Source organism: Pogoniulus pusillus, chromosome 38 (assembly GCF_015220805.1).
Source record: "Pogoniulus pusillus isolate bPogPus1 chromosome 38, bPogPus1.pri, whole genome shotgun sequence".
NCBI classification, from domain to species: Eukaryota; Metazoa; Chordata; class Aves; order Piciformes; family Lybiidae; genus Pogoniulus; species Pogoniulus pusillus.
The window spans coordinates 8,947,383-8,968,708 of record NC_087301.1 but is presented as its reverse complement, the minus strand read 5'-3'; the positions used below and the strand labels follow the sequence as shown (position 1 = coordinate 8,968,708).

Sequence of the window (21,326 nt, the reverse complement as noted above, 5' to 3'; positions counted from 1 at the left end):
GAACTGCAGCTCATCCCTTAGGGAACTGCAGCTCATCCCTTAGGGATCTGCAGCTCATCCCATGGGAACTGCAGCTCATCCCTTAGGGATCTGCAGCTCATCCCATGGGAACTGCAGCTCATCCCATAGGGATCTGCAGCTCATCCCTTAGGGATCTGCAGCTCATCCCTTAAGGATCTGCAGCTCATCCCATGGGATCTGCAGCTCATCCCATGGGATCTGCAGCTCATCCCTTAGGGATCTGCAGCTCATCCCTTAAGGATCTGCAGCTCATCCCATGGGATCTGCAGCTCATCCCATGGGATCTGCAGCTCATCCCATGGGATCTGCAGCTCATCCTGGGGAGCTTGCAGCTGAGAGAGCCTGCCCCAGGAGTGCAGAGGGACAGGCAGGCAAAGGCAGAGCAGACAGGCAGAGAGGCAGGCAGAGAGGCAGAGCAGGCAGGCAGAGAGGCAGGCAAAGGCAGAGCAGGCAGGCAAAGAGGCAGAGCAGACAGGCAGAGAGGCAGGCAAAGGCAGAGCAGGCAGGCAAAGAGGCAGAGCAGGCAGGCAGAGAGGCAGGCAAAGAGGCAGAGCAGGCAGGCAGAGAGGCAGGCAGAGAGGCAGAGCAGGCAGGCAGAGAGGCAGAGCAGGCAGGGAGGCAGAGCAGGCAGGGAGGCAGAGCAGGCAGGCAGAGAGGCAGAGCAGGCAGGCAGAGAGGCAGAGCAGGCAGGGAGGCAGGCAGAGAGGCATACAGAAATGCAGGCAGGCAGAGCAGGCAGGCAGGCAGAGAGGCAGACACAGCTGCCTGGCTTCAGGCCTGCCTGGGGGAAGGAGATCTCCATCCCCATCCCCACCATGGCCTTCACCTCCTCTTCCTCTTTTCTATCCCCCCAGCAGGCCCAGCCCAGGCTGGTGGGCAGGAGGGGTCTGGTGGCTCAGCCCTGCCCCATGCCTGTGCCCTCCTGCCTGTGCCCTCCTGCCTGTGCCCCACCAGGGTGGTCCTCAGCAGGGCTGAGTCCAGTGGGAGTCAACCTTGGACTGAGGGCTGGAGCCTTGGGGGCTTCATTCCCTCCCCCAGCACCCCCTGGGCTTCCATCCCCACCACGGGGGCAGGCAGGAGGTTGCCTTTTCCCTCCTTAAAGCTGGGAATCGTTTCCAGGACAGGAGGGGAAACTGAGGCAGGGGCCTGGGAGGGGAGGAGGAGCAGTGGGGATGGAAGCCTGGGGAGGGCTGTGGGCTGTGGGAGTTGGTTTCCTGCTGGGCTGAGCTGGTGGAGATGGCAGCTCCTGGCTGCCCGGGGCTGGGAGCGCTGCTGTGGGAGCTGCTGGGAGGCAATCCCTGGGCCAGCAGCAGTCCAGCTCCTGGCACTTCCAGTCCAGCTGGAAAGACCAGAGCCAGGAAGGCCTCGGTGGGGCTTGGGGTGGTTGTGGTGTGCTGCTGGGCCAGGGCACAGCCAGGGCTGTGGTGTCCTCCTGGGAGGATGCTGTGGGCAGGAAGCATCTCCTCGGGCACCCCCAGGCATCTCCAACCATCCTCCTCCTCCTCCTCTGCATGGGCAGGGGCTGAGGTCTCACCAGGAGCTGCTCCAGCAGGAGCTCCCTGGGGAGCTCAGCCTCCTCCTCAGGCTGCTCCTTGGTGTTGGATGCTTTGGTGGCTTCAGGGCTGCTGCCGAGACCCTGGCGCAGGAAGGTGAGCTCCAGGCGCTGCAGAGCAGCTCTGGGTGGGGCTGCTGTGGTGCTGCTTGCCCCAGGCCCTCTGCTGCCCTCAGCACACGGGGGCAGGGCAAGGCAGAGCTGCCCTGGGTGCCCCTTGGCATCTCAGGAAAGCCCTGGGGAGCAGCACCCAGCTCTGGTCACAGCAGGAACCCTCTGGGAGGCGCTTGGTGGCTTTGCCTTGGGCATCTCCTGGGTGCTGAGGGGGGGCCATGCCTTCAGCAGGCCTGCACCAGCTTGGGGGCCTCCAGCAGCTCTCACTGCTGCTTTTCCCAGCTGGAGGAGGTGGAGAGAGGGGAGGAAGCCTCCAGAGCTTCCTCTTGGAAGCATCTCCCGTGCCAGGGCTTGAGCAGCAGGTGTGGGAAGGGCTCTGCTGCTGCTGCCTGCCCCTGCTTTGCACTGTGCCAGGCTGAGCTCTGCTGTGGGCTCCTGGGGGCAGCACAGCAGCAGAGCTTTGGTGCTCGGCAAGGGGCAAGGGTGTGCAGCTGGGGGAGCTGTGGGAGAGGGATGCTGGAGGTGTGGGGCTGGCAGTGTCCACCTGGGAGGGCAGGACAGGGTGCAGAGAACCCCAGGGGGAGCAGGGCACAGGGCATGGCTGCTGCCTGCACATCCCAGTGCCTGCTGGCTGCTGGCAAGGCTGAGGAGGTGCTGGGGAAGCTGTGGTGAGCTGTGGGCTCTGAACCTCACTGTCTCCTCCTCCTCCTCCTCCTCCTAAGCCCTGTCCCGGATGCTGCCGGTGCTGAGCAGGAGGTGTGTGGCTGTGCAGGGCCAGCTCTCCCCTGGGCCTCTCCTTGGCTCTCTGCTGCCCATCGGTGCCACCCTGGGTGGGCTCCACAGGGGTCTGCTGGGTCCTCCAGAGGGGGTGGCTGCTGAAGGAAGCATCTCCCTCCTGCTGCTGGCTGTGCTCAGGGTGTGCTCCTTTTCCAGGGGAAGAGAGGATGGCCTCCTAGAGCCCACCCAGCTGCTGCCTGCTCTGCCTGGACCAAGAGGAAGGCCTGTAAGTAGCTGTGACCTCCTGCCAGCTTGTGCCCACCCAGAGGGGCACTGCCTTCAGCCTCACTGCTGGGGGCGCTGGGAAGGGTCGCCCTGAGATGAGCTTCCTCACCCCAGGTGGCTGATGGGGGCAGGGAGCAGAGAGGGCTGCAAGGGGCTGGAGCAGGTTGTCCTGCAGAGCCTTTCCCTCTGCTCCCCTCCAGAGCTTTCCCTCTGCTCTCCTCCAGAGCCTTTCCCTCTGCTCTCCTCCAGAGCCTTTCCCTCTGCTCTCCTCCAGAGCCTTTCCCTCCTCTCCCCTCCAGAGCCTTTCCCTCCTCTCCCCTCCAGAGCCTTTCCCTCTGCTCCCCTCCAGAGCCTTTCCCTCTGCTCCCCTCCAGAGCCTTTCCCTCTGCTCCCCTCCAGAGCCTTTCCCTCTGCTCCCCTCCAGAGCCTTTCCCTCTGCTCCCCTCCAGAGCCTTTCCCTCTGCTCCCCTCCGGAGCTCTCTCTCTGTTCCATGGGAGCAGAGGGCAGGGTGCCAGGGGGTACAACCACAGAGGTTTGGGGTGGAGGAGCCGAGGATGGCAGCCAGGCTGCAGGGGTGGGGTGAGCCTGCCCTGAGCCCAGCCCAGCAGCAGAGGCAGTGCAGGAGGTGGGCAGGAAACGCAGCAAGCCGCAGGGCGCTGCCGGCAGAGGGTGAAGGTGGCACTTGCAGGGGGCACAGCCAGTGGGCACCTGCCCCCCCTGGGCTCTTAGCCACCAGCAGGGCCCCCTGGCAGTTAGCCCCTCCTGGAGTGGTGACAGCCCTGAACTCCCTGCAGAGCTGGGGCTGGGTGCAGCCCTTGGGCTTGGCTCGGGGGTGAGCTGCAGCATCCTCCTGTGCTCCTTGGCACCTCCCATCCCGCTCCGGGCACTGCATCTTCCCTGAGGGTGCTCCGGGGGCACAGGGAGGAGCTGCTGCACCCTGCCAGCACCCCCAGCCTGCTGCTTCCCCTCTCTGCTGCTCCTGGGGGGGTCAGACCCGAGCTGCCCTGCCAGTGCCACTGCCACCGTTGCCACCTGCACCCCTGGGAGGCCCCTGGGGAGGGGGAGGCCACTGAGGAAACACAGCAGGGAGGGGACAGTGGCAGCAGGAGGGACAGGCTGGGGCGGGGGGGGGCAGCTGGGTCCACGCTGGGGGCTCTGAGGAGTGCAAAATCAGTGCTGGAGGCTGCCCAGCCCCCGTGGCTGTCCCCTCCTGGCTGTCCCCCGTGGGTGGCTCAGCTCTCCTGGGCTTGTGCTGAGCTGCAGCCAGCAGCAAAGAGCCTTCAATGGACTCTTCTAATAGGCCAAGGGGGAGGTGACCTCTGCTCTGGGACACAGTGGCCTGGGCTGCCCTTGGTGACCTTAGAGACCTTCTGCAGCCCTCGTGGCTCTGTGCCACACACCATGGCAGCTCCCAGCCTGCCTGGCAGGGCTCCTGTGTGGCCTGTCCTTGCATCACCTCCAGAGGTCCCTTCCAACCCCTTCCACTCAGTGGCACCCCGAGGAGGAGCCCTGCAGCTCCTCTGCTGGCCCTGGGTCACCCCAGAGGCTCAGCTGGCCCTGTGCCACCTCTGCTTTGGGGGCACAGGAGGGGCTTTTGGGGGCACAGGAGGGGATTTTGGGGGCACAGGAAGGGATTTGAGGCCCATGCCTGTGTTTTACCTGCTGCAAGGGTGGCACAAGCCCAGAGAGGACAGGGCAGGGCTGGCCTGGGCCAGGTGTCACCCCCTGAGGATGTAAAAACCAGGAGTGGAAGAGCAGCTTGGTGTGTTCTGGGCATGTGCCACTGCCACCTGCTTGTCCTAGCTGGCTCTGGCTGCTGTTGTCACCTCCCAGGTGCCATCCTGGCCATGGGCAATGCTTTCTGAGGGCTCCTGTGCCACCCGGGGAGGGCTTTGGCCCCTGTCAGGGCTCTTGGCCAGGTTGCTGTGTGCTTGGAGTGCCACAGCTGAGGGAAGGCTCCTGCTGAGCCCAGGGGGTTGGATTGCTCTGAGTGCTGAGGGCCAGCAAGGGAAGAGGTTGGAGCCTTCGGGCAAGGAGGATGAAGAGGCAGTGAAGAAGTGTTCTGTAGGCAGCTGGGAGAAGCCTCCTTGTGGAGGACTCCCACTGGGAATCCCTGGTGGAGGAGAGGAAGCAGTCCCCTGGCTGGGAGAGTCCCTGGGGGGGCAGTCCCGGGGGGCAGAGGGCTCCAGGCAGGTTTGGAGGCTCTTCAGGAGGCTCTCTCTGGGGGCTGGAAGCTGAGGGGGGGCAGAAGCAGCCCAGGTTGGGCTGAGCAGGGGCCGTGGGTGGAAGTCAGGAGGAGCAGAGGAGTTCCTGAGCTTGGGCAGGAGGGGCAGGAGGAGCTGCAGGAGGGCAGGAGGTGGTGCAGGGAGGGAAGGAGAAGGGGCAAAGGCAGCCAGAGTGGAGCTGGTGGAAGTGGCTCTGTGCTGCCATCAGCAGCCAGAGCAGGGCCAGGGAGGACCTCCAGGCTCTGCTGGCTGTGAGGGGAAGCACAGTGCTGAGGATGAGGAGGCTGAGGCACTGAGCACCTCTGTTCTCTGGGTACCAGCCTCCTGAGCTGCAAGGTGGATGTGGAGCAGGATGTGGCCCCCATCAGCCAGGAGGGGATGGGCAATGCCCTGCAGCCCCCCTTAGGCACCCACGGGGCTGGCTGGCAAAGTGCTCACCAAGCAGTCCTGGCTGACTGGGCAGGTGCCACGTGGCAAAGGTGATGCCCACCTGCAGGAGGGAGGATCTGGAACCTGTTGGCCTGAGCTCTGTGCTGGGGGAGGTCCTGGAGCAGATCCTGTGGAGTGTCACCATGTGGCACACCCAGCACAGGCAGGGCAGCAGTGCCAGGCAGCATGGGTCCTGCTGGGCCAACCTGACCTCCTTCAGGGCAAGCTGAGCAGTGAGTGGGTGAGGGCAGGCTGTGGGTGCCCACCTGGAGCCCACTGTGCCACAGCATCCTCTGTGCTGGAGGCTTGGGCTGGTGAGGGCTGCTCTGGGGAAGAGCTGCCTGGATGGACCCAAAGGGTTCCTCAGGCTGGGCAGAGTGGCTGGAAAGTGCCCAGCAGGAAGGGCCCTGGGGGTGCTGGGTGGCAGCAGCTGAAGGGGAGCCAGGGGGTGCCCAGGTGGGCAGGAAGGGCAGCAGCAGCCTGGCCTGGCTCAGCAGTGGTGTGGGCAGCAGGAGCAGGGCAGGGATTGTGCCCCTGGGCTGGGCACTGCTGAGGCCACCCCTTGAGTGCTGGCTTCAGCTGTGGGCCCTGAGTGCCAGGAGGACACTGAGGAGCTGGAGCAGGGCCAGAGAAGGGCAGCAAAGGTGGGGAAGGGTCTGGAGAAGAGGGCTGGGGAGGGGCAGCTGAGGGAGCTGGGGGTGCTGAGCGTGGAGCAGAGGAGGCTGAGAGGAGACCTCATTGCTCTCTGCAGCTCCCTGCCAGGAGCCTGCAGCCAGCTGGGGCTGGGCTCTGCTGCCAGGGAAGAAGGGACAGGGCAGGGGGAAATGGCCTCAGGCTGCCCCAGGGCAGGCTCAGGTTGGCCATGAGGAACAATTTCTGCCCTGAGGGCTGCCCAGGCCTGGCCCAGGCTGCCCAGGGCAGAGCTGCAGCCCCCACCCTTGGAGGGGGTTCAGAGCCATGGAGCTGTGGTGCTGAGGGCCATGGCTGGGTGCTGCCCTGGCACTGCCCTGGCACTGCTGGGCACGGACTCGGTGCTCTGGAAAGTCTCTTCCAGGCAGAGCTCTGCCATGGCCAGGGGGCAGTGAAGCTTCCTTCGCAGTGCCTCTGAGGGCAGCTGAGAGGCTCAGGAGGGTGCAGCTGGCAGGGGCTGCTGGAGCCCTGCCTGGTGCTGAGCAGGATGGGTTCGGTGCTGTGCCTCTGCTCCTGGGGGGTCTCCTTTGCTCTCCCTCCTCAGGTCGGCATCGCTCCCTGAGCACCTGGCCAGGAGGTGCTGGGTGCTGGGTGCCAGCCCCAGGGCTTGGCTGCCTTTGATGCCCTGCCAGGCTCAGGCTGCAGCTCCTCGGGTGGGCTGGGTCCCGCCGGGGCCTTCTCCCAGGGCATCTCCTCCCCCCTCACCTCCCAGGTCGGGCTCAGGCTCTGGCATGCTGCAGCTGTGCCCGGGCAGGATGCGGTCCCAGCCCTCCCCCATGGAGACAAGCCCGGGATGGGGACTGGGACATGCCAGGGCTGGGAGGTGCCAGTGCTGGGAGCTGCTTCCTTGGTGTGGGGGGACAAAGAGTGGAGCTGAGGATGAGGAGGAGGCTGAGGCACTGAGCACCTCTGTTCTCTGGGTACCAGCCTCCTGAGCTGCAAGGTGGATGTGGAGCAGGATGTGGCCCCCATCAGCCAGGAGGGGATGGGCAGTGCCCTGCAGCCCCCCTGAGGGTGCTGAGGGGGGGCTGGCAAAGCAAGCCAAGAGCTGACCCCCCTGGGCTCATCCTGGCTCTGCCCATCTGCCTTTAGCTGCCAGGAGTGAATCCCACAGGAATGCTGCTGCAGCCCTTCCTTGGGTGGGATCCCTCCAGAGCCTGCTGTGCCCCAGTTTGCAGTGGGTTTGGGGGTGTGTGTGTGGGGCACACAGCGCTGGAGATGCTGACCCTGCGAGGCCATGGGCACTGGGAGCATGGCAGAGGTGTCCTGCCCTTGCCCTGGGCTTCTTCCATGGAATTAGAGTGGTTTGGGTTGGAAGAGACCTCAGAGCTCATCCAGTGCCACGGGCAGGGAGGGACAGGTTGCCCAAGGGCCTCATCCAGCCTGGTCCTGAGCACCTCCAGGGAGGTTGTGGAGCACAGAAGCACCCAATGGGATCAAAGATCAAAGATCACATTGGGTGCTTCTGTGCTCCACAACCTCCCTGCGAAACCTGTGCCAGGCTCTCATCTCCCTCAACCTGTGCCAGGCTCTCACCTCCCTCACTCCTCCCTCACATCCAGTTTCAGTCTCCCCTCTGCCACTTCAAACCCATTCCTCCTCCTCCTCCTCCTCGTCCTTCTCTTGGCATTCCCAGACCTTCTCAATAGTCCCTCCCCAGCCCTCCTGCAGCCCCCTGCAGCTCCTGCAAGGCCACTCCAAGGTCTCCTGGAAGCCTTCTCTGCAGGCTGCACAGCCCCAACTCTCTCAGCCTGTGCTCAGAGCAGAGCTGCTGCAGCCCAGGCCAGGGCTTGCCATGGCAGCAGGGCAGCACCAGCAGCTCTCCTGGCCTGGGCTGCTCTGCCATGGGTGCTCTGCCAGCTGGCATCACCCGTGCTGGGGTGGGAAGTCTGCAGTCATCTCCCACCTCTGTCCTTGCTCCCTGGCACTGGATTCCTCTGGGGGTTTGCCCAGACCTGGTCTGGCAGCACAGGGTCAGGGCAGGGACCCGAAGAGTCTAGCCCCTGCCTGCTGCTGCTCTGAGCCTTGCCCTGGGGGAGATGCTGAGGTGCTGGAGCCATCAGGGGGCTGGGGCAGGGGGAGAAGGTCCTCTGAGCTCAGCCCCTGCAGCAGGAGGGTTTGGCCTCCTGGGTGCTGCTTGCACCTTCCAGGACACGGAGGAAGGTAAAGCAGCTCCCGGGGAAGGGGAGAGGCTCTCTGGGGGAGGCGCTGGGGGGGAGCTTCCCCGTGGCAGAGGGATGGGGGGGGGGGAGGGCCTGGCTCTGCCGCTGGGCTGGGCTGGTTGTCAGCCTGGGCTGCTTTGGAGCTCTGCTGCTCAGACATCAAAGCAAGGGAGGGCCTTTGTGGGATGCTCCTTCCAAGTGTGGGAAGCTGAACCCACCTGGGACTTCCCCCCAGCTCCAGGGCTTGGCGGGGGAGGAGGAGCCCTGGGCTGAACCCACGGAGGGGTGGGCAGGAGGTGCCTGCAGCCCTGGGGGGTGTGGACGAGGACCTGGGTGAAGGGCACAGCCCAGAGGAGTGTGGGCAGTGGGGCAGGGTCTGGGTGGAGGCCTGGAGCTTGTGGTGGTCCCCAGGGGACAGGGCTGGGTCCAGTCTGGTTCAACATCGTCATCTCTGAGCTGGATGAAGGCACAGAGAGGAGCCTCAGGCACTTTGCAGCTGGCACAGAAGTGGCAGCAGTGGCTGAGAGCCCTCAGGCTGTGCTGGCACCCAGCGAGCCCTGCTGCCTGCGCGGAGCCTGGCACCTCTGGGCGGGTCGGGAGGGACGACGCCTGCCTGGGGTTTAATTAGCCAAGAGCTGCTTGGATTCATTGCGCCTGGTGGGCAGCAGCAGCGTGGGCAGGCGGAGCAGAGGGACGCAGGAGCCTCTCCCGGCTGTGGGCAGCGAGTTTGGACCCAGGTCGGGGCCGCAGCTCCTGGAGCGGACAGCGACGATGCGCTCAGGATCGCGCAGCTGCAGCGCTGGGCAGGGAGCTTGGGGTCATGCCCCAGGGGGTTCCGGGCACAGCTGGCACCAGCCCGCAGTGCCCCCGCGGCCGAAACTCTGCTCAGAAGGGTGAGGAGCAGACAGCAGAGCCAGCAGCAGTTAGCAGAGCAGGACCTGTCCCGGGCCAGGCAGCAGCATCTGCTCCACAGGGACAGGAGTGAGGGATGGAGGCTGCGTTGTGCTGGTGACCACAGTGCCCTGAGAGCTGGGGAGAGCAGCCTGAGGGAGGCCAAGCAGGGCAAGGGCAGGTCCTGGCCCTGGGCAGGAACAACCTCCTGCAGCAGCACAGCTGAGGGGGAGCTGCTGGGAAGCAGCTGCAAGGAGCAGGAGCTGGCAGTGCTGGGGGGCACAAGTGGGCAGGAGGCAGCAGTGTGGGCTGGGGGCCAAGGAGGCCAAAGGTGTGGTGGGGGGCATGGAGCAGAGTGTGGGCAGCAGGGCAAGGGAGGTTGTGCTGCCCTGTGCTGTGCCCTGCTGAGGCCACGTGTGCAGTGCTGGGCCCAGCTGTGTGGTGCCCAGGGGCAGAGGCAGGGCAGTGGGGGCTGGGAAGCTGCTGAGGGGCCTGGAGCAGCTGTGTGAGGAGCAAAGGCTGAGAGCCCTGGGGCTGAGAGGCTGCAGGAGAGCAGCCCCAGAGGGCATCTGCTGAGTGCTCAGCAGCAAGAGCTGAAGGAGCTGTGGGGGGCAGGAGCTTGGGGCCAGGCTCTTGGCAGTGGTGGGCAGGGGCAGGCCAAGGGGCAAGGGGCAGAGAGTGGCAGGCAGGAGGCTGCCTGTGGAGAGGAGGAGAAAGTTGTTTGTTGTGAGGGTGCTGGAGCCTGGAGCAGGCTGCCCAGAGAGGCTGTGGAGTGTCCTTGTGTGGAGAGCTTCCAACCCCCCTGGCACTGTGCTGCTGGGCAAGCTGCTGGGGGTGCCCTGCTGGAGCAGGGCTTGGGCTGGGGCATCCCCAGAGCTCCCTTCCCACTCCACCATGCTGGAGGCCATGAGAGGGCTAAGTGCTGACTCTCATCCTCCTCGACAGGCTGGGAGTGACCAGCAGGGAGTGCCACAGGACCCTCCACCATCCCCCCTCCACCATCCCCCCTCCACCATCCCCTCTCCACTCTCCCCCCTCCACCTCCCCCCCCCATCTCCTCTGGGGCTGCTCCTCTGCTTTCAGCAGTCTCTTTTGGGGCTGCAGCTCTGGCAGCTGAAGGCTGCTGCTGGTGGGGCTGAAGTTGCCTCCAGCTCAGCCTGGCTCTGGCTCTGGCAGGGACTGGGCAGGGGCTGGGGGGGGGCAGCCGGGGATGTGTTCTGCTTGGCTGCACATTCCCCAAGTGCTCTGCTCCAGAACTTTCCTCCTCCTTCAGGACTCTTCACCCTGTTTGCCTTAGATAAGTTTGGCATCAGCCTGGGCTGTGCCTGCAGGGCTGTGCCTGGGATCAGAACTCATCACAGGTAGCAAGAAAGAAAAAAGGAAGAAAACTTTGGAAGCTGAGATCTGAAAGCAAACCCCCGGGGGGGGGGGGGGGCAGATTTCCAGCCCCCCCAGCCTCTCGAGGAGGAGCTGCCCTCAGCTGGGTGGTTTGGCATCGAGGGCAGAGCTGGCAGGGGAATTTGCTGCTCACTTTGGCTGCCAACACCCTGAAACTCCCCAGGCTGGGAGCTGGGTGAGGCTGGGTGGGGCTCGGGCCCCGTCCCCCCCCCAGGGTGACAGATTTGCCCTCGGGGGCTCTGGAGAAGAAATGAAGTGTCCTGAGCAGGCAGAGCTGCTGCTGCCTGCCCCCAGGCTGTTCTTGGCAGCAGTGACCCCCCCAGCTCCTCATCCCTCCTTGCCCCACATCCAGGATGTGCTTTAACTTCCCTCTCCTGGGAGGGCCTCCAGGGGCAGGAGCAGGGACACAGGATGAGCCAGAGGGAAAAATCCGGGGTGGGGGCCGGGGGGGTGCAGGCTCCTGCATCCCTTCCCGGGGGGTGGATGGGCTGAGCCTGGGCACAGTTCCCTGGCAGGGTTTGGTGTTCAGGGAGGAGCAGTGTGCAGGGGCAGGCAGACCTCACCTGTCCCCATCCCTGCCCCTGTCCCTACCCTCATCCCCACTCTGTTCCCATCCTCTTCTCCATCCCCATCCCTTTCCCTGTTCCTGGCCCCACCCCACCCCTGTCCCTTTTCCCATCTCCATCCTCAGGCCTGTCCCCATCCTCTTCTCCATCCCTGTCTCTGCCCTCATCCCTGCCTCCATCTCCATCCCTTCCCCCATTCCCATCCCTGCCCCCATCCCCACCTCTGTCCCCCTCCCTTTACCCATCCCTGTCCCTAGCCCCATCCCCACCTCTGTCCCCATCCCTTTACCCATCCCTGTCCCTAGCCCCATCCCCACCTCTGTCCCCATCCCTTTTCCCAAGTGCCCTTCCCCCATTCCTGCCCTCATGTCCATCCCCACCCCTGTCCCCACCCCTCCCTGTGCCTGTCGCTTCAGTCCCCTTGCTCCCCTCCCGCTGTGGTTCCCCCTGAGCCCCTTCGAAGTGCCCTCCCTGCCCCGCAGCGCCAGGAGGAAGGCTCAGCCTGGCCTCCTGGGTCCACCCTCGGTGCTGTTTCTCCTCCTCGCTCTCTCTCGTCCCCCACTCTGCTCTCGGCTCCTCCGTGGCCAGGTGGGGACAGCAGGTGCCAGGCTCTGGAGGTGCCTGGCTGGGCAGGCTGTGGTGCTCAGATGGGTCCCCACCCTCAGGTGGCTCTCCCTCGCCCCGGGTGGGTGTGCAGCATTCCCTGGGCTGGGCGTCTGACACCTCCTCCTCTCCTCCTCCTCCTCTCCTCCTCCTCCTCCTCTCCTCCTCCTCCTCCTCTTCTCCTCCAGGCTGTGGCCAGCCCGGGGCGAGGAGCATCGCTGCCAGCGTGGCCAGGCCAAGCTCAGCTCTGAGCTGGGCCTAGAGTGGGCTTTGTCCTGGGGGAGCAAGACCCCCCCTGCAGCCCCCAGAACCTCTCCCACCTGGTGAGTCCATTCTCCCCCCTGTGGTGTTGCTGGGACGGGGCCGAGGTGGCCCTGGGGTGGCTCCAGCACAGCTCTTTGCTGCCTTGCTCCAGGAGGGAGAGGTTTTGGAGGGAGGACAAAGCTCCCCTGGCACTGAGCTGGGTGCAGCCTCTTGCCTGCTGGGGTGGGTGGGTGAGTGGAAGGTGCTGGAGGTCCCCCAAGTAGGTGCTGCTGTTGGCTTTGATCCTCTTGGCTGCTCCTGTCCGTTGTACCAGGCTCAGCGGTGGCACTTTGGGTCTCCTCCCTGTGCTGAGCCAGGGCTGGGCTTCAGCTGTCCTCAGGTCATCACTGTGGGAACTGATTTGAGGTTTCATGGTTGGAGCTCTCCCAGGGGCTTTGCTTTCCTCTTTGCTTTTCCTTCTTGGCTCAGTTGTTGCCCTTTTGGAGTTGGTTGATGCTGGGCAGCAACTCGGGCAGCACTCCCCTGGCTCTCAAACTCTGCAGCCCAAGCTTCTGGTGGCTGTGGGGCAGGGAACATGACCTGACACCAACCCAAACCTCTTGGGCCCAGCTGGATGGGGCAGAGCAGGGGGGGATGTCCCTGATGGGGTCGTTAGGGTGGCTCTGGTGGGTTGGGCATCAGCAGGAAGCTCTTTGGCATGGTGGAGCAGGAAGGTGGTGGAGCAGGGAGGTGGTGGCACAGGAAGGTGGTGGAGCAGGGAGGTGGTGGAGCAGGGAGGTGGTGGAGCCTCCATCCTTGGGACATTCAAGAGCATAGAATCAGGCAGGGCTGGAAGGGACTACAGGAACCATCCAGCCCCAACCCCCCTGTCTGCAGCCTCAAACACCTCCAGGAATGGGGCCTCAACCATCTCCCTGGGCAACCCCTTCCAGGCTCTCACCACTCTCCTGATGAAGAACTTCTTCCTCACCTCCAGTCTGACTCTCCCCATTTCCATCTCTGTTCCATCACCCCTACTCCTGTCACTCCCTGACAGCCTCAGGAGTCCCTCCCCAGCTTTCTTGTGGCCCCTTCAGACACTGAGGTGCCAACTTGCTGTGGCCCTGAGCAGCCTGCCCTGGCTGGAGTGTCCCTGCTGCCTGCGGGGGGGGTTGGAGAAGCAGAGCTCGGAGGGTGCCCTGCAGCCCAAGCCTGCCTGATAGTGACCTCACTCCTGCTGCAGGTGTCCAGGGGCAACGATGAGAGCTCCAGAGTGTGCCTGAGGCCTCTGCTGCTGCCCAAGATGCTCAACAAGTCTCGTGAGTCCCGGGGCTGGGGGCCTCTGCTGCCCTGCCCCAGCAGCTCTGGGCACCCTGGGGGGGGCTCCAAGCAGCTCTGGGCACCCTGAGGGGGGTTCCAAGCAGCGCTGGGGATCCTGTGGGACCTGCAGCTGGAACTGGGCAGTGGGGGGCAGGATGCTGCTGCTTGGCTGTGGTGCCAGCTGGGGCACCGTTGGGGGAAGTGGTGGTGGGGAAGAGGCTTTTGGGGTCCTTGATCCTTCCAGGCTTGGGCAGCCCTGAGCCCCTGGGCACACTGGAGTGGGGACACTTGGAAGGGGGGGGGGGGTTGGGTGGTCTTTGGTGGAGGATGGCAGTGGAGGCTCTGGACCTCCAGGAGGAGGCCAGGCCCCTGCTGCTCCCTGGATAGGCTTTGCTGGGGGCAGCTCCACAAGGCTCTACCAGCACATCCCGGGGGGGGGGCTCCAGGTCCCCATCCATCTCCGAGGGCACCCTGGGGGGGGGGCTGCAGGTCCCCTGCCATCTCCGAGGGCACCCCGGGAAGGGGCTGCAGGTCCCCTGCCATCTCCGAGGGCACCCCGGGGGGGGGCTGCAGGTCCCCATCCATCTCCGAGGGCACCCCGGGGGGGGGCTGCAGGTCCCCATCCATCTCCGAGGGCACCCCGGGGGGGGGCTGCAGGTCCCCATCCATCTCCGAGGGCACCCCGGGGGGGGGCTGCAGGTCCCCATCCATCTCCGAGGGCACCCCGGGGGCCGCAGGGGCCGTCCCTGAGGTGCCTCTCTGCCGTGCGGCGCAGGAGGGAAGCTGCTGGGGGTGCTGGCGCTGTTCCTGGTGATGGTTTGGTACTCGATCTACCGGGAGGACAGGTACGGGGGGGCTGTGCTGCTGCACCTCCTGCCCTCGCCGCCAGCCTCCGAGTGCCGCAGCATCGCTGCGCCGGAGCCGGGGGGGCCCTGGCGGTTGTGCGGGCTGGGGGTGGTGGTCGAGGCTGGAGTGTTTGGGAGCCTGGGGAGATGCCACTGCACTGCCAGTGCCGGCGGAGGGGGGGGGTGTGGAGAGCTGCCCGAGCAGGGCAGGAGCTGCCCTCTCCTGCCAGGAGGCTGCAGGCTCAGCCAGGAGCTGCCTGCAGTAATGCGCCGAGGACACGGAGCTGCGCCCAGCTCTGCCCCCAGCTCTGCCCCAGCTCTGCCCCAGCTCTGCCCCCAGCTCTGCCCCCAGCTCTGCCCCAGCTCTGCCCCCAGCTCTGCCCCCACTGTGCCCCCAGCTCTGTCCCCACTGTGCCCCCAGCTCTGTCCCCACTGTGCCCCCAGCTCTGCCCCCAGCTCTGCCCCAGCTCTGCCCCCAGCTCTGCCCCCAGCTCTGCCCCCAGCTCTGCCCCAGCTCTGCCCCCAGCTCTGCCCCCAGCTCTGCCCCAGCTCTGCCCCCAGCTCTGCCCCAGCTCTGCCCCCAGCTCTGCCCCAGCTCTGCCCCAGCTCTGCCCCAGCTCTGCCCCCAGCTCTGCCCCTGCTCTGCCCCAGCTCTGCCCCCAGCTCTGCCCCCAGCTCTGCCCCAGCTCTGCCCCCAGCTCTGCCCCCAGCTCTGCCCCCAGCTCTGCCCCCAGCTCTGCCTGCAGCTCTGTCCCCCTGCTGCTGCCGGCGGCTCCCATCCCACCTTGAATCCCACCATGGGGGTGGGCAGAGCCCTCCTGGCCACCGGGGATGAGGAGGAGCAGAAATGACCTGAATGTGGCACAGGTCCACCCTGCTGATGCTTAGAGCCCTGCCCTGCTGGCCTGGCACCGGCGTGGCACTGTGCCCTCCCCTGTATCCTGGGGGTGAGCAGAGTGTGGGCAGCAGGGCAAGGGAGTGCCTGGTGAGGAGAGGCTGAGGGCCCTGGGGCTGAGAGTCTGGAGAGGAGAACCCTGAGAGGGGATTGAATCAATGTCTGTAACTCTCTGAGGGCTGGGGGTCAGCAGGGGGGGACAGGCTCTGCTCACTGCTCCCTGGCACAGGACAAGCAGCAGTGGATGGAAGCTGCAGCACAGGAGGCTCCAGCTCAGCACAAGGGCAACTTCTTGGCTGGAAGGCTCCCAGAGCCTGGCACAGGCTGCCCAGAGAGGCTGTGGAGTCTCCTCTGGAGCCTTCCCAGGCCTGTCTGGATGTGTTCTGTGTGCCCTGAGCTAGCCTGGATGGTGCTGCCCTGGCAGGGCTTGGACTGGATGAGCTCTTTGGGTCCCTTCCACCCCTGCCACCCTGGGATCTGTGACTCCATGGCTCTGTCCCTTTGTCACCTCTTCCCTCCCAGCTTCTACTTCCCGGTGCAGGACAACAGAACCTCCTGTCCCCTGGGGGAGGTGGAGAGGAAGGCGCCGCAGCTGATCGGGAAGTGAGTGTGGGAGCGGAGCCAGCCGCGGGGGGGCGCGGAGCCAGCATCGCCCTGCTGCCCCCTGCCCTCCTCACCCCTCTGCTCCTTGGCAGCTACTCCAGGGCACAGCCTCTCTTCCTGCAGCTGCGGGACTACTTCTGGGTGAAGGCTCCATCGCTCTACGAGCTGCCCTACGGCACCAAGGGAAGCGGTGAGAGCTCCGCGGGGCTGCTGCTGCCCTCTGCCCGCCCCTGCCGCTGCCCTCTGCCCGCCCCTGCCACTGCCCTCTGCCCATCCTTCTGCTGCCCTCTGCCTGCCCCTGCCGCTGCCCTCTGCCCATCCTTCTGCTGCCCTCTGCCCGCCCCTGCCACTGCCCTCTGCCCATCCTTCCACTGCCCTCTGCCCGCCCCTGCCGCTGCCCTCTGCCCATCCTTCCACTGCCCTCTGCCCATCCCTCTGCTGCCCTCTGCCCGCCCCTGCCGCTGCCCTCTGGCTGCCATGGGGTGAGACTTCATAGCCGGGTTAGGAGTTGACCTGCTGGGAAGCAGCTGCAAGGAGCAGGAGCTGGCAGTGCTGGGGGGCACAAGTGGGCAGGAGGCAGCAGTGTGGGCTGGGGGCCAAGGAGGCCAAAGGTGTGGTGGGGGGCACGGAGCAGAGTGTGGGCAGCAGGGCAAGGGAGGTTGTGCTGCCCTGTGCTGTGCCCTGCTGAGGCCACGTGTGCAGTGCTGGGCCCAGCTGTGTGGTGCCCAGGGGCAGAGGCAGGGCAGTGGTGCAGAGAGGGCAGTGGGGGCTGGGAAGCTGCTGAGGGGCCTGGAGCAGCTGTGTGAGGAGCAAAGGCTGAGAGCCCTGGGGCTGAGAGGCTGCAGGAGAGCAGCCCCAGAGGGCATCTGCTGAGTGCTCAGCAGCAAGAGCTGAAGGAGCTGTGGGGGGCAGGAGCCTGGGGCCAGGCTCTTGGCAGTGGTGGGCAGGGGCAGGCCAAGGGGCAAGGGGCAGAGAGTGGCAGGCAGGAGGCTGCCTGTGGAGAGGAGGAGAAAGTTGTTTGTTGTGAGGGTGCTGGAGCCTGGAGCAGGCTGCCCAGAGAGGCTGTGGAGTGTCCTTGTGTGGAGAGCTTCCAACCCCCCTGGCACTGTGCTGCTGGGCAAGCTGCTGGGGGTGCCCTGCTGGAGCAGGGCTTGGGCTGGGGCATCCCCAGAGCTCCCTTCCCACCCTGCCACGCTGCGTTCTGGGGTCCAGACTGGTTCAGGCTTTCCTTAAGCTGCACCCTGGGTTTTCTGTCCAGGCCTGGAGGGGACTGAGCTGTCTGGGGGCTCCCAGCAGCTGCTGCAGGCAGAGCTAAGCTCCCCCCCCTGCCTTGCAGAAGATGCCCTCCTGCGCCTGCTCTCCATCACCCACTACTCCCTGCCCGACAGCATCCAGAGGTAGGGCTGGGCCTGGACCTCTCTCTCCTTTCATCACTGCTGCTGGGAGGGGGAAAGCTGCTGGTGGTGAGCCCAGAATGAACCTCTGCAGCCCACGGCTGGTGGGCAGAGCATGGCAGGGTGGGCAGCACAGGGGTAGGGGCAGAGCTGGGTGTGGTGAGGGCAGGGGTGGGATGGATTAGGGCAGAACTGTTCGGGGTGAAGGCAGGGCTGGGTGGGGTGATTAGAGCTGGGTGGGGTGAGGGCAGGTTCGGCAGGGGTGAGTGCAGGTTTGGCAGGGGTGAGGGCAGAGCGGGCAGGGGTGAGTGCAGGTTCAGCAGGGGTGAGGGCAGGGCTGGCAGGGGTGAGTGCAGGTTCGGCAGGGGTGAGTGCAGGTTCGGCAGGGGTGAGGGCAGGTTCGGCAGGGGTGAGTGCAGGTTCAGCAGGGGTGAGGGCAGAGCGAGCAGGGGTGAGGGCAGGTTCGGCAGGGGTGAGTGCAGGTTCAGCCGGGGTGAGGGCAGGGCTGGCAGGGATGAGTGCAGGTTCAGCAGGGGTGAGGGCAGAGCGAGCAGGGGTGAGGGCAGGGCCGGCAGGGGTGAGGGCAGAGCGGGCAGGGGTGAGGGCAGGGCCGGCAGGGGTGAGTGCAGGTTCGGCAGGGGTGAGGGCAGGGCTGGCAGGGATGAGTGCAGGTTCAGCAGGGGTGAGGGCAGGGCCGGCAGGGGTGAGTGCAGGTTCAGCAGGGGTGAGGGCAGGGCTGGCAGGGGTGAGTGCAGGTTCAGCAGGGGTGAGGGCAGGGCTGGCAGGGGTGAGTGCAGGTTCAGCAGGGGTGAGGGCAGGGCCGGCAGGGGTGAGTGCAGGTTCAGCAGGGGTGAGGGCAGAGCGGGCAGGGGTGAGGGCAGGGCCGGCAGGGGTGAGGGCAGAGCGGGCAGGGGTGAGTGAAGGTTCGGCAGGGGTGAGGGCAGAGCGGGCAGGGGTGAGGGCAGGGCCGGCAGGGGTGAGGGCAGGGCTGGCAGGGGTGAGTGCAGGTTCAGCAGGGGTGAGGGCAGGGCTGGCAGGGGTGAGTGCAGGTTCGGCAGGGGTGAGGGCAGGGCCGGCAGGGGTGAGTGCAGGGCGGGCAGGGCCGAGGGCAGGCTGGCCCGGGGGGTTTGCCTGAGCAGAGCCTCTCCCCGCAGCCTGAGCTGCCGCCGCTGCGCGGTGGTGGGCAATGGGCACAGGCTCCGCAACAGCTCCATGGGGGACACCATCGACAGCTACGATGTGGTCATCAGGTACGGCCCCGGGGCCCTGCCCCTGCCCCCCTGCCGCCGGTGCCAGCCGCGGGGGGTGACAGCTGTGCCCCCCCAGGTTGAACAACGCCCCGGTGCAGGGCTACGAGCAGGACGTGGGCACCAGGACCACCTTGCGCCTCTTCTACCCAGAGTCTGCCCACTTCAACCCGCGGGCAGAGAACAACCCTGACACCCTGCTGGTGCTGGTGCCCTTCAAGCCCATGGACTTCCTGTGGATGGAGGCCATCCTCAACGACAAGAAGAGGGTGAGCCTGGCCCGGCACCAGCGCCAGCCCCTGCTCAGTGCCCACCCCTCGGCCCTTGCCAGCCCTGCCCTCACTGGGGCACCGCCGTGGGCATCTCCCGCAGGTGCGGAAGGGCTTCTGGAAGCAGCCCCCCTTGATCTGGGATGCCAACCCGGAGCAGGTGAGGATCCTCAACCCCTACTACATGGAGGTCACTGCTGCTAAGCTGCTCAACCTGCCCATGAGGCAGCCACGGAAGGTCAAACAGGTGAGCGCTGGGCTGGGGCTGGCTGCTGCCTGCTGCTGTGCCCATGCCATGCCTGCTGCTGTGCCCATGCCACGCACTGGAGCTGTGGCTCTGGGCAGAGCCAAGTGGCTCCGTGTGGGAAGCTCATTGTGGCTGCTGGCTGGGCCCAGGGTGCTGGGCAGCGGCTAGACCTGGCTGGTGCCAGTGGTGTCCCCAGATGTCCTCTTCAGTGTCTTTGCCCAGGGTCTGGGTGAGGGCATTGAGGCTCCCTCAGTGAGTCTGCAGATGGCACCAAGCTGGGTGGCTGTGCCCATCTGCTGCAGGGTAGGGAAGCTCTGCAGTGGGGTCTGGGCGGCTCATTGGGTGAAGTGCAACAAGGCCAAGGGCCAGGTCCTGCCCCTGGCTCACAGCAGCCCCTGGGGAGCTGCAGCCCTGGGGGTGTGTGGTTGGGAAGCTGCAGCCTGGAGAGGGGCCTGGGGGGGTGGCTGCAGTGAGTGAGCATGAGGCAGCAGTGCCCAGGTGGGCAAGCAGGCCAATGGCCTCCTGGCTTGGCTCAGACACAGGTGGGCAGCAGGGCAGGAGGTGCCCATCCCCCTGTGCTCAGCACTGGGCAGGCCACAGCTCGAGTGCTGTGCTCAGCTCTGGGCCCTGCTGCAGGAAGGCCATGGAGGGGCTGAGCCTGTGCAGAGCAGGGCAGCGAGGCTGGAGAAGGGCCTGGAGCAGCTGGGGGTGAGGAGGGGCTGAGGGAGCTGGGGGGGGTCAGGCTGGAGCAGAGGAGGCTGAGGGAGACCTCACTGCTCTCTGCAGCAACCTGGGGGGAGGTTGGGGCGAGGAGGGGGCAGCCTCTGCTGCCTGGGGGCAAGGGACAGGAGCAGAGGGAATGGTTCCAGGCTGCCCCAGGGCAGGCTCAGGCTGGAGCTCAGGAAATATTCCTGCCCTGGAAGGGTTCCCAAACCTTGGAATGGGCTGCCCAGGGCAGTGCTGCAGGCAGCATCCCTGGGGGGTTCCAGCAGTGTGTGGCCCTGTGCTGGGGGCCATGGTTTGGTGCTGGGTCAGGGCTGGGCTGGGTGAGCCGGGGGGGGCTCTGGCAGCTGTCTGTGTGCTGTGCTCTCTCTGTCTCTGCCCTGCCCCCCCAGAAGCCCACCACAGGCCTCTTGGCCATCACCCTGGCGCTGCACTTCTGCGACCTGGTGCACATCGCAGGCTTTGGCTACCCGGACTCAGCCCAGGGCAAGCAAAGCATCCACTACTACGAGCAGATCACCCTCAAGTCCATGGCCGTGAGCACCTCCCCTGCCCCCCCCCCGCCCCGCCGAGCTCCGGGATGCTGCTGCCCGCGCCCGGGGGGATGCTGCTGCTGCCTGCTGCTGCTGCTCCGGCGGCGGCGGTGCCAGTGGCGCGGTGCCAGTGGCACAGTGCCGGCGGCACAGTCCCGGCGGCACAGTGCCGGTGGCACAGTGCCGGTGGCACGGTCCCGGTGGCACAGTCCCGGTGGCACGGTCCCGGCGGCACAGTCCCGGCGGCACACTCCCGGTGGCACAGTGCCGGTGGCACGGTCCCGGTGGCACGGTCCCGGTGGTACAGCCGTGCCCTGTGTGCCCGCAGGCGTCGGAGCACAACGTGTCCCGCGAGGCCGTGGCCATCCGGAGGATGCTGCAGCTGGGGCTGGTGAAGAACCTCACCTACTTCTGAGGGCACCCTGCGGGCACGCCGCGGCCAGGCGCCCCCCGGCACCGCGACTGGGCGGGGGGGGGGCCCAGGCTGGCCTCTGGGTCCCCCCTGGGTGTTGCTGGGGGGTGGGGGGCGCAGGGAGCTCCCCTCCCCCCCCCCGGGCACATCACCTCCTGCCAGCCACGCACTGAAGCTTGCCAGGACCTGCAGAGGACTCGGGGGGCTGTGGGGTCCCCCCGGCAGGCCTGGGGGGGCCGCGGGGGGCACAAGCTCAGGCCCTGAGCTTGACCCCTCCCGTGCAGACGATGGCCCCAAGGAGGGGCTGATTCTGGGGGGTCCTGGGACCTCCCCTCAGGGAGCAGCACCGGGGGGGGGCTCTGTCACCTCCTCCCTGCCCTGCTGTCGCCCCCTCCCTCCCCTCCCCCCCCGATATTTCCTTCCCCCTCCCTCTTTTTTAACTCGATGTTGTTTTTATGGGGTCCCCTCCCCTGCCTGAGCGCTGGCGTTGGGGGGGGCTTGTCACCATGGCCCCCCCGGGCTGGGGGCACCCCTGGGCTCTGCCAGCCTCCCCCCCCCCCGCTGGAGGAGGAGGAGGAGGAGGGGAGAGGTTTAATTTAATTAATTTAATGATTATTTATCAGCCAGCCTGGGCCTGCTCTGGGGGGGGCACGGGGTGGGGGGGACATGGGGCTGGGGGGCACACGGGGCTGGGGGTGTCAGACCCCTGGAGAGGGCTTGGTGCTGCCTCTCCCATGGCTCTGTGGCCCCACACGGCCCAGCACAGGACCCTGTCCCCATGTCCCCTGCTGCCCCAGCCATGCCCCTGGCCATGTCCTTACACTCATGCCATGGTCCCCACGCTCATGCCCATGACCTTGGTGCCACATTCCCATGCCTGTGTCCCTGTGCTCATGCCCACATCTCTGTCCCCATGTCCCCCAGCCCATGTCCAGGTCCCT

At 66.2% G+C, this 21,326-nt stretch overlaps 1 protein-coding gene across 3 annotated transcripts in view; it reads left to right on the top strand.

Moving 5' to 3' along the window:
- The window catches only part of ST3GAL4 (ST3 beta-galactoside alpha-2,3-sialyltransferase 4), a 30,487-nt gene extending 9,480 nt beyond the window's left edge, over window positions 1–21,007 (top strand). Inside the window, exons 1-12 of one of the 3 annotated variants that reach the window (XM_064173168.1) lie at window positions 2,619–2,690; window positions 11,843–11,977; window positions 13,141–13,216; window positions 13,993–14,062; window positions 15,480–15,560; window positions 15,653–15,750; window positions 16,897–16,957; window positions 18,109–18,204; window positions 18,281–18,470; window positions 18,574–18,717; window positions 19,833–19,976; window positions 20,302–21,007. In XM_064173168.1, coding sequence (XP_064029238.1) covers window positions 13,201–13,216; window positions 13,993–14,062; window positions 15,480–15,560; window positions 15,653–15,750; window positions 16,897–16,957; window positions 18,109–18,204; window positions 18,281–18,470; window positions 18,574–18,717; window positions 19,833–19,976; window positions 20,302–20,388 — 987 coding nt within the window. In that variant the 5' untranslated portion in view covers window positions 2,619–2,690; window positions 11,843–11,977; window positions 13,141–13,200 and the 3' untranslated portion in view covers window positions 20,389–21,007. Of the gene's footprint in view, window positions 1–2,618; window positions 2,691–11,842; window positions 11,978–13,140; window positions 13,217–13,992; window positions 14,063–15,479; window positions 15,561–15,652; window positions 15,751–16,896; window positions 16,958–18,108; window positions 18,205–18,280; window positions 18,471–18,573; window positions 18,718–19,832; window positions 19,977–20,301 lie in introns of those variants that run through there. The other 2 variants (XM_064173171.1, XM_064173169.1) reach the window with 2 other exon arrangements.
- Window positions 21,008–21,326: the final 319 nt, after the last annotated feature.